The sequence below is a fragment of the Triticum urartu genome, chromosome 6, assembly GCF_003073215.2.
Source record: "Triticum urartu cultivar G1812 chromosome 6, Tu2.1, whole genome shotgun sequence".
Classification (NCBI taxonomy): domain Eukaryota; kingdom Viridiplantae; phylum Streptophyta; class Magnoliopsida; order Poales; family Poaceae; genus Triticum; species Triticum urartu.
Genome location: NC_053027.1, coordinates 547,783,927 through 547,795,602, shown reverse-complemented (window position 1 = coordinate 547,795,602; position 11,676 = coordinate 547,783,927). Strand labels below are relative to the sequence as shown.

At 46.6% G+C, this 11,676-nt stretch overlaps 1 protein-coding gene across 1 annotated transcript; it reads left to right on the top strand.

The window, feature by feature from the left end:
* Positions 1–238: 238 nt before the first annotated feature.
* On the top strand, positions 239–5,111 carry LOC125515168 (two-component response regulator ORR23-like). The gene is made up of 6 exons (XM_048680607.1): positions 239–500; positions 1,824–1,976; positions 2,184–2,597; positions 2,676–2,752; positions 3,366–4,541; positions 4,742–5,111. Exons 1-6 carry the CDS (start codon positions 362–364, stop codon positions 4,811–4,813), a joined length of 2,031 nt encoding a protein of 676 aa, XP_048536564.1. The 5' UTR covers positions 239–361; the 3' UTR covers positions 4,814–5,111.
* Positions 5,112–11,676: the final 6,565 nt, after the last annotated feature.

The following is an 11,676-nucleotide window of genomic DNA, read 5'->3' as shown; positions in this document are numbered from 1 at the left end:
TCTCCCCCTCCCTCCCTCCCCGCTTCTCTTTTCAGCTAAGGTTGGACGGACGGCAGGCTCTCTTTTCCTTTCCTTGCTGGGGATTGGGAGGCCTTGAGTCGAAGCCACCTCCCCCGTCCACATCCCCGCGCCCGCCTCCCTCCCTCTGCAATTGGCTCGATTTGGGCGGTTTTCTTGGCCTCTTGGTTGGAGTCTAGGGCCAGCGCCACCACCAACCTGCGCGTCCCGTGTGAAATTCGTGTTCTTGCTCCGAGCCTGTCAGTAGCGAGCTGCCTCTGCTGGGTCGAGTTCTTGGTTTGCTTCCGGCGAATTGGTTTCCTTCGAGTGAGGGAGGGGATTTTCTCTGGAGGGTGTTGTCCTCATGAGGACGGACGTGAGGAGGGGCGCGGCGGCGACGGGGAGGGACAAGTTCCCCGTCGGCATGCGGGTCCTCGCCGTGGACGACGACCCGGTGTGCCTCAAGGTGCTCGAGACCCTCCTGCGGCGCTGCCAGTATCACGGTGAGAACTTTGTTTTGCTGTTTTACAGTTCAGGGTTGTAATTTTGTTTAGGAGCCGGCTACTCCGTCAGGCGCAGTCAATTTTAGTTGCTCTGTTTCAGAAAATCTGCCTGTTCCTCAGTGTCCAGGACAACCACTATAAAAATTGCTGTTGGTAGTTGTCACGGCTCACAACTAGATTTGGTGTACTGAACATCATATATAAATGCTGCCTGCAGCCAGTGGCGGAGCTAGCAAATTGTCGAAGCCTGGGCACGACGCAAACTAAAATTTACTTTGGTCTATCAACACCAGAAGTATCATATATTTAGGTAAACATCATGTGTAATATGCACACTAATATTTCATACATCATATCAATAAATTAAAACATGAGATACAATTTACCAAATAAAATTCCAATCTCCGATGTTCATCCTTGTGCACAGATGAGAATCTACAAGATACAACTCATTATCAAATAATTAAATTTCCATTGAATTGAAGTGCAAAAAAAAGAGAATCTACAAGATACAACACATTACCAGATTATAGAATTTTCATTGAATTGAAGTGCCGATCATGACTAATACAAGCACCATCCGCCGGAGCCAAAGTGGAATTTACACAAGGGGCTGCCGCTTTGACTTTCGCGCTTAGCCTGATTAGGCCCAGGCGTGCATCATCTCTTGCGGTCTTGCTGACCGCCAGTGCTCCGTCAGTCCACCTCGCCGGTCGCCGCCTTCAACCGCCAGAGTTGCTAGGGCACGTCGTGCGGCGTGGCGCACAGACGAATAGGCGTGCGAGGTAGCCGCCCGGGCGAGGCGAGCGATGAGGCCACCGGCCTCCTGATCGATGACACGATCTGATTACCTATTATTATGGCCCATGTAGGGAAATTAATGGATGGGCCTTTGACGTGGGTAAGCCCAAGAGGCAAAAATAACGACCAAAGTAGCCCAATTTGTGAACCAGATGTATTTTTTAGCATATATTGAACGTATTCACAGATTGTGACTCTGGCGCTTGGAAAATTAGCAGCGCTCGAGCCCGGGCACGTGCCCGGGGTGCCCGGACGGTATAATCGCCCCTGCCTGCAGCCAAAGATTGAGTACCTCTCGATGGATAGATTCATTAGATTGCGTGACCTGAATTTATGATTCCCTTTTTATAGTACACATGGCACGAGGCATCTGGTTTTTGTCATGAAAAATGCACAGGACCATTTCCCTTTTCTTGTATTGTTACCCACTATGGAAGAGTAACCTGTTACCAAGCGGTCTGTTTGGTAAGCTAGCAACAAGAATTGTAAAAAAGGAAGAGTAACCTGTTGTTGTGTTTCCAGTGACGGCGACGAATCAGGCTGTTATCGCGCTGAGGATGCTGCGGGAAAACAGGGACATGTTTGATCTGGTTATCAGTGATGTGCACATGCCAGACATGGATGGCTTTAAGCTTCTTGAGCTTGTGGGGCTTGAAATGGACCTCCCTGTCATCAGTAAGTTCCAAATTTTATCCATCTCACAGCTGCCCAATTTTCTTACGGGTCTTGGTAATAGGAACATAGGAGGTAGTACTTATTTTAAGTTGTTGGATGTATGTTCTTTTATATGCAAAATATCAATTCAGCACAGTTAATCTTATGATTTGTACTTCTGATTGAGGAGGGGAAAGTGTCAGTACTAACCAATTATTTTCCATGCAGTGTTATCTGTGAATGGAGAGACAAAAACTGTAATGAAGGGGATAACCCATGGTGCCTGCGACTATCTCCTAAAACCTGTTCGCATTGAAGAGCTTAGGAACATCTGGCAGCATGTTGTTAGGAGGAAATTCAGTACTCGTGACTCTGTTAATCTTGATACCTATGAAGAGTGCAATAAGCCACCAAGTGCGGACTCTGACTATGTGTTCGGCCAAGTTACATGTGGGTCACCCGACCAAAGTGGGAGGCCCAGCAAGAAGAGGAAGGAATACCATAGTGAGGAGGAAGATGAAGACGAGGATAGCAGTGGCCAAGACAATGATGACCCTTCGGCCCCAAAGAGGCCAAGAGTTGTTTGGTCAGTTGAACTGCATAGAAAATTTGTTGCTGCAGTCAACCATCTTGGAATTGACAGTAAGAACTTAACAGTAACTCCCTTCTCTGTTGCTACTTATTTCTGGAGTCACTCATGTTTCTTTCATGTTTATGCAGAAGCTGTGCCAAAAAGGATACTCGAGCTTATGAATGTTGAGAAACTCACTAGGGAAAATGTTGCAAGTCACCTACAGGCAAGCCACTTAATTTACTTTCTTGTAGTTATCAGTAGATTAGTACCATGTGTGTTCCATACTTGCCGAGCATTATCTGTACTGCAGCCAGCAGCTAGGCATTCGGAGATAACTTTTGCTGTATGTGGTTCTAGGCATTGTATATCCTGCAACTTTTATTAAGTTCTTCAATGCAAATGATACAGGTTACTAGCATATAATATATGCAAATATGCTGACTGGTTAGGAGTATTAAAGTTGATCTGAAAGAAAGCACTGCTCCCTGACTAACCTGGAACAAATATATTTTCATTCTCCATAGTAAGGCTGGAGTTTTGAAAAAAATAAATTATTTCTTCACTATTAAACACTGCAGTTTCATGAACAAATCCTGAAACAAGTAAATGAGTAATCTGGTAAGAACTGTATAAAAGGGGGCACTTGTCTGTAGCACTTCTCTACACCTTTTAACAAGATTCAGCAAGCATGTAGTATATGCTAAACCAGAAACTTAGCTCTATAATGATCCTATATATCATTTTGAAACGAACTAAATGCTAGATGTGCACAAATAGGTAAATACTTGTTATAACCTGCTTCACAAGTTTAACCGATTGCTTTGGTGTACATGCAGAAATATAGGCTTTATCTCCGACGGTTAAGTGCTGTGGCATCACAACAAGCTGGCATCGTTGCTGCCTTGGGAGGCAGAGACCCCTTTCTGCGCATGGATGCATTCGAAGGACTCCAGGGTTATCAAGCTTTCACCTCTCCCGCAGCGCTATCGACTTTCAGTGCACATGGATTGCTAAATAGTCCTAGAAACAACCAGACAGCGGTTGTGATTCAGGGGGTGGCCACTTCCAGGTCAATTCCGACTGGAAGTAGCAGTTGCACAACAAATCCTTTGATTGGTGATGCAGCTAAGTATCATCTTAGCCTACCAGGAAACCAGCATGGGAACTTGGGACAAGGTTTGGTGACATCTCTTGGGCAAGCCCAATTACAACAGAAGTGGATGAATGAGGGCAGCGGTGATCTGTCCACCATCCTTTCTGGGAATAGCCGGGCTAATGGCATGCCTCGCATGCTCCCAAGTGTCACAAGCAGTCCATTACTGCCTCCAGATCTTGTGGAGTGCACACAGGCCAAAGTAGCCATCCAGCCATCAGTTCGAGCTCCCTCTGCAAGTGTAGAACTTCTCGAAGGTGCCATTGGAGCCTCTTCTGGTCCATTGGAGTCTCGTGTATCCCAGCAGAGCGCTCTTCCTTCATCTGGATTTTCTGCAAACATGTTGCCTGTGCATGGTTCATTCAGCAATAATGGTGCTTCATTCAGCAGCAATGGTGCAACCAGATTGGGTGATGCATTCTCAGCAAGTTTTCGTCCAACAAATGACCTCACGGTCGCAAGAGGTACCAAAGTGGGAGCTGGCTCCTTTGGTGGCACGATACATTTGTCTCCAGATACCGAGCAGAAGTACGTGAGCTTTGGAAGTTCAGATAGTCTACTTGATCCGAAGCTTGTATGGAGTTCCTCTCAGCTGCCAAGCAATATTGGTGCTCATTATCATTCCATGAGCCAAAGGTCGAATAATTGCAGCATTGACAGCAGCCATGGTGGCAGAATGTTTGGACAGACAAGCGCGAGCGCCTCGACAGCTGCTCCACAAACTAAGTTTGACATCCTCTTCTCAGGAGACACATCGATGGCAAGGAATGCGTCTGAATCAGGCGCTCAACGGCTGCAGAGCGAGCTCAGCTCCAGCACCTGCAGCTTCGACGGTCTTCTCAATTCCATGATCAAAGTGGTAAGGCGACCTTTTTAACCTCTTGCATACTTTTAATGTATCGTTCGCCGTAAGGAACATAACGAGTAGCTTCAGCCTAGTACAGCGATACATCATAATCTTTTATATTCATCATAATCAGCCTAGTAGAGCGATGCATATATCCTCAGCGCCACCCGAACTTAATTGATCTAATGATGGTTTTGCTTATGCATACACAGGAGAAGGACGACGCTGCCTTCGGCGGCGACGATCTGGGGTGCGACTTCTACTCGCTCGGGGCTTGCATATGACGAGAGGCCGCCGCCCGTGTATCCACGTCACTCTGCATCCTGTGTATACGCATGTTCCCCCGACCTTTTGTGTATGGTATGCCGTGTAGTGTAGCTAGTGTTGCTCATCTTTAGTAGGCCTAGTGCTGGGCTGTATGTGTATGTATTGTAGTACTAGTAGCAGTAGCAGCTGTTGGAGAAACAAGTAGGATGACGGGTTGATTGCTAACCTGAGCAGCTAGAGACGCTGGTGGTTTGATTGTAAGCTTTATACAGGTGAGTAATCTATGATGGGCTTCGACCTGGAATTTGTATGTCATGCATAGGCCAGGTGGAATTTGAATCGAAATGTGGCTGGTGAAATGCATCCATCCAAAACCTGATGCATGCAGGAATGGATTTGGGTTTGAATCTGAATGGCTCGTGAGGCCTCCATGAATTAGCTGTCTGTTCATAGATAAACTTCAATCACGCAGCCAAGGTATTCCTACTACCCACCCTTCGCCATCCAGACCTCGTCCGCGTTGAGCAGCATCAGGGGTGGGGTTCGGCGACCGGCATCCGCGTCTCGGTTCCTCATTCCGAGTTACGTTCTCTTCCATTGTTTCCAGCTCGTTCGCCTTCACCCGGCACGCCTGCCACGGAGCAGGAAGATGGCAGCGGCGGGGAGAGCATGCAGCCGACGCGCGTCGCCGCCATGGGCTCCTCGCCGTCGCCTGGTTCCACATGCTGAGCACCTTTCAGCAGCCCTGACCAATACAGCAAAAACCTGCATGTCGTAAAAATAACCTCAATAGGAGACCTCACCACATGTTTTTCGAAGGTAATCTTGTTACGAACATTCCAAACCCCCCAAATAACCGCAGCAATTTCATCATATAAAACTTCTCACTCCCAGGCAGGAAAGCATACATCCAAGTTACTCTGCCGAGCATTTCCAATTTCTAGGACAACAGGCAGCCCCCAGAAGGCCAGAATATTGGAATTGCACCCCCAAACTGACTTTGCAATGCTACAGGAGAAGAACAAGTGTTCAGCAGTTTCAATGTTATTGCAGGAGTCCAGTCCACTTTTTTTCTTTCTTTTTCAAATTATTATCTCTAGCCAAAATCGGGATTAGTAAAACCGGGGTATTACTAGCCTGCTAAGAGGAGCCTTGACGATGAAGGCAATGATATTTCTCCGTCCGGGGAGTACATTGGGAGACCCTGATGGACCCGCTGGACTATGGCCTGGGTCGTCAAGTGACAGTTCAAGAGATAAGTACAGGCCTTCTCCGGGAAGGTCTTCGTGGGGTCTTTCCGGGAGGACGTGTGGACACATCGCCTGCCCATTAGGGAGGAATGGGCCTTGACTCTGAAGACCACGCAATGACCTGTACCACGTGTTAGAGTTTGAGTAGTTTTCCTCATGTAATCTTAAACTACCTCTATCTCTCTCCCTCTCGTATCTGTTTCTGCCTCTGTACCGAACCAGGACAGGGCTCTCTCTTATTTCTCTTGTAAGCCAAGGCAAAGGCATATTTGCCCTCAATAAATAGCATCACGCGGCTCTCCACGGGAGAGTAGGAACGCTTATACCAAATCTTACATGGTATATAGAGCTAGCCTCTTCCCTATCATCTAGCGACAAAAAAAAAAAAACAGAACCCTAGCGCCCTTCCATCGCCATCATCATGAGCTCCAGCGCCGTCGGCCTCAATCTCGGCGCTCCACCAACAGAGAAGCTCGCGAGGGGGAATTACCTCCTATGGAAGGCGCAAGTTCTGCCAGCTCTGCGAGGCGCGCAGGTGACCGGTCTTCTCGATGGCAGCGATGCAGCGCCGCTGAAAACAGTGGAGGTCGCCAAGGCGGACAAGACCACGGCCATCGAGCCGAATCCACTGTATGGTCCATGGATTGCCAAAGATCAGCAGGTCCTAAGTTATCTGCTGAATTCGCTCACCCCAGAAATCCTCGCGCAAGTTATCGGTAAGGAAGGTACCCTCGATCTATGGACCGCCCTTACCACGATCTTTGCTGCGCAGTCGCAATCGCAAATAACAAACTTGAGGATCGCCATCTCCAACACCAAGAACGGCAACATGTCCAGCAATGCCTTCATTGCCAAGATGAAGAGCCTCGGAGACGAGCTTGCGGCAGCAGGTCGTCCGGTGACAGATGGAGAGATGGTGGACTACATCCTCGCCGGACTCGATCGGGATTACGATCCCGTCGTTGCAGCAGTTGGCGCCATCAAGAATTCCATCTCTGTTGATGATCTTTTCTCGCAGATTTCCGCTTTCGATCAGAGGATGGAGATGCTAGGCGACGGACCAGGTTTCCGTTCGTCAGCCAATGCTATGTACAGGGGGCACGGCCAGCCCCGGGGCAGAGGAGGCCGCGGACGAAGAGGGCGTGGTCGATCCGACCGTGCTCCTTCTTCTCCTGTTCGCGGCGGCTACCAGCAGCGTCAACGCCAGCCACCACCGCAGCAGCATCAGCAACAGCATGAGGGTGATTACCCCGAGTGCCAGATCTGTTATAAGTACCATGCCGGTGGCGCCAGGGACTGCTGGGATCGGTACAAGGAAGATTATCAGGAAAAGAAGAAGGTTAACCTCGTCACCAACTCGTATGGCATCGACACTAATTTGTATGCAGACTCGGGTGCTACCGAGCATATCACAGGAGAGCTTGATAAGTTGACGATGCGGGAGAAATATCATGGAGGTGACCAAGTACACACGACAAGTGGAGCTGGTATGGATATTACTCACATTGGCAATTCAATTGTTAAAACCCCTCAGAAATTTTTTCGTCTAAACAATGTCTTACATATCCCTCATGCATCCAAAAATCTTGTCTCTGTTCATCGTTTTACACTTGACAATAATGTTCTCATCATATTCTACCCTTATTCTTTTGTGATTAAGGATTTGGCAACAAGGAGAGTCATCCTTAGAGGAAGATGCGAGGGAGGTCTCTATCCAATCACATCTTCTTCTTCTTCGTCAGAGTCAAATAAACAAGCTTGGAGTGTCACCAAACCATCTTCAGAGAAGTGGCATCAACGCTTGGGTCATCCGTCTTCAGTTATAGTTCAACATGTCATTAGAAAAAATAAACTTCCTTTTGTGTCTAGTATTGAGTCAGTTTGTGATGCGTGTCAACAAGCAAAAAGTCATCAATTACCATATCCCATCTCTACTAGTGTATCTACTGCTCCATTGCAACTTATCTTTTCAGATGTTTGGGGACCAGCCCCCACTTCAGTCGGTAGATTTTCTTATTATGTAAGCTTTATTGATGACTATAGAAAGTTTACTTGGATTTATTTGCTAAAGAAGTGATCCAATGTCTTTCAAGTTTTTAGCAACTTCCAAAGTCTTGTTGAACGTCAACTGAACTCTAAAATTCTTGCCATGCAAACGGACTGGGGAGGTGAGTATGAGAAACTTAATTCCTTTTTTCAAAAGATTGGAATTTCTCACCGTGTATCTTGTCCCCATGCTCACCAACAGAACAGTTCTGCTGAACGAAAGCATCGCCACATTGTTGAAGTAGGACTAGCATTTCTAGCTCATGCATCTATGCCTCTCAAATTCTGGGATGAGGCCTTTCTTGCCGCAACATACCTTATCAATATTCGTCCCAGTAAAGTCATCAAATTTGAGAATCCTATCATTCGTCTTTTTGGTATTACTCCTGATTATACATCCCTCCGCATATTTGGTTGTGCATGTTGGCCGAATCTTCGACCATACACTTGCGTTCCGTTCCAAACAATGTGTTTTCTTGGGTTATAGTCCTATATACAAAGGGGTCAAATGTCTTGATGTCTCTACTGGTAGAGTCTACATATCTAGGGATGTTGTCTTTGATGAATCCGTTTTTCCTTTCAAGTCACTTCATCCAAATGCCGGTGCCCTTCTTCGAAAAGAAATTCTTCTACTTCCGGAGTTTGATCAAGGGGGTGATAACAATTGTACTAACCAATGTGCTAATATTCCTTCTAGTTCTGCTCCTGGTACTATGCCTGTGCAGGTACATGAAGAAAACGACGTTCAAAACGGTCAAGATGATCAAAATCGGTACAAATTGATGCTATATTTGATGTGTATGAGGAAGAAGCAGCAGGCGTGGAGCACGAGGAGGATGCGGCGGCGCCTGCCACGCCTGTGCGCCGATCCGCCTTGGATCACGGGCGGAGATCCACGCGGGATCACGCGCCTGTTAACCGACAGGGAAATCAGGCGTCCCCGGCCCGCTCCGCATCCGCCACGTCAGCCCACATGCAGGGGACAGGAGAGGACGCGGGATTCTCCTCGTCCGGCGCGCGCATGCAGGAGACAGGAACACCGGGCTCAGGATCCTCTGCTCCAGCTAATTCTGTGGACCCGGTCATCGCTAGTACGGGTCGAGCCACACCAGGGTCCACTGGAATCCGATACATCAGTCCAGTCTGCACACATGGATGGGTCGCCTGGATCTTCTGCCACCAGCCAGTCTATGCAATCTTCTATGCAACAACAAGAATAGCCTGCTACTACCTCAAGGGTCATGACCCGGCTACAAAAAGGTATTAGAAATCCCAAAGTAAGAAGAGATGGCACTATACCATATGGCATGCTATGTGTTTCAGGTGAACCAACAAGGTTGAGTGATGCACTTGGAGATCCTAAATGGAGAAAGGCTATGGATGAAGAGTATGATGCACTCATGAAGAATAAAACATGGCACTTGGTGCCAAGTCAGAGAGGTAAAAATATTATTTACTGCAAATGGGTCTATAGAATTAAAAGAAAAGCAGATGGCTCTATTAATAGGTATAAAGCACGTCTAGTTGCAAAAGGATTTAAGCAACGATATGGTATTGATTATGAGGATACTTTTAGTCCAGTTGTTAAAGCTGCTACTATAATACTTGTGCTAGCCATTGCTGTTTCTAGGGGATGGAGTCTTCGACAGCTAGATGTTCAAAACGCGTTTCTGCATGGTGTTCTGGAAGAGGAGGTCTATAGGAGGCAACCACCAGGATATGAAAACAAACAAACACCTCATTATGTTTGCAAGCTTGACAAAGCTCTTTATGGTCTGAAACAGTCACCTAGCGCATGGTTCTCAAGGTTAAGTTCACAGTTGAAACATCTTGGTTTTGTTCCATCCAAGGCAGATACATCTCTCTTCATTTATAATAAGGCAAACACAATAATTTTTGTGCTCATATATGTGGATGATATTATAGTTGCAAGCTCTTCACAAAATGCCACTAACGCTCTCTTGCGTGATTTGAGTTCAGAGTTTGCCTTGAAGGATCTTGGTGATTTACATTTCTTCTTAGGCATTGAAGTTAAGAAGACTCAAGATGGCATAGTGTTGAATCAAGAGAAATATGCCACTGAACTTCTAACTCGTATGGGAATGAAGGATTGCAAACCTTCACCTACACCATTGTCTTCTTCAGAACAACTTTCAGCATATCAAGGAGAACCTCTTAATGAAGAGGAGAGCACAAAATATAGAAGTGTTGTTGGAGTCCTACAATACTTGACTTTGACACGACCAGACATATCATTTCCTGTAAACAAGGTTTGTCAATATTTACATGCTCCTACCTCCATTCATTGGACATCTGTCAATAGGATTGTACGGTACATTAAGCATACTGTGAGTTTAGGACTTCAGTTCAGGCGTTCTAGCTCTACACTTGTCAGTGCTTTCTCTGATGCTGACTGGGCAGGATGTGTTGATGACAGAAAGTCAACTGGAGGATTTGCAGTATTTTTTGGTTCAAACCTTATTTCGTGGAGTGCCAGAAAACAAGCTACTGTGTCAAGATCAAGTACAGAAGCTGAATACAAATCACTAGCAAATGCAACTGGTGAAATTATTTGGGTGGAATCTTTGCTTCATGAGTTAGGAATCAAGCAACTTCGTATATCTTGTCTATGGTGTGACAACTTGGGAGCAACCTATCTTTTTGCTAATCCAGTGTTCCATGGTAGAACCAAACACATTGAGATTGATTTTCATTTTGTGCGAGAAAGGGTTGCAGAGAAGAAGTTGTACATAAGGTTCATTCCATCCAAAGATCAAGTAGCTGATGGATTTACCAAAGCCTTGCCGACCAAGTCTTTTGAAGAGTTCAAGAGAAATCTCAATATATGATAGTTTAGATTAAGGGAGGGTGTTAGAGTTGAACGTTGCTACCTGCATCAGGAAGGAGATGGAGGCTGAATGACTAATCCTTCCGCATGGTCTCCGGCAGGACCTGTGCTTCCCAAGCTATCCACGGCGACTATAGTAAGATTCACCTACCGCTTACACCGCTACAGTAGCAGTACCTCGCCATCGCCCGACAAATACCAAAGGAAGTAGCTAAGTATCCGGAGGGGGCAAATTTTCGTGTTTTGACCCTTTTCTTAAACCTATTCGAAATTTGACCCTAGTTTGAAAAAATTCGAGATCTGACCCTTTTGCTACCGCCAGAGTCCATGGCGGTAGGGTCTAACAACCTACCGCCAGGGACTTTGGTAGTAGGAAACATCGCTACCACCAACCGGGCTAGCGGTAGCCTGCATAACCCTACCGCCAAGGTGCTTGGCGGTAGGCACAAGCACGCATTGTGTTCAATACTTAGGAGGTTTTTGGCGGTAGGGCATGCAACCCTACCACCAAGTACCTTGGCGGTAGGCTGTTATACCCTACCGCCATGATCTCTAAATCTTTTCAAACTAGGGTCAAATCTCGAATAGGTTTCAGAAAAGGGTCAAAACACGAAATTTAGCCTTCGGAGGGTAACACGCTGCTCCGGAAGGACCTCATCATCACTGTACAAGCATGGCATGGACGACCATGCCACCGTGGTACAGGCTAAACTAGCCTAATCCAATGTATATTCAA

Bases quoted from the DNA above. Each gene is read 5' to 3' on its own strand.
- LOC125515168 (XM_048680607.1), top strand. From the start codon at position 362: ATGAGGACGGACGTGAGGAGGGGCGCGGCGGCGACGGGGAGGGACAAG. The intron at 501-1,823 runs GTGAGAACTTTG...TTGTGTTTCCAG, and splicing joins GCGGCGCTGCCAGTATCACG to TGACGGCGACGAATCAGGCT. The intron at 2,753-3,365 runs GCAAGCCACTTA...GTGTACATGCAG, and splicing joins ATGTTGCAAGTCACCTACAG to AAATATAGGCTTTATCTCCG.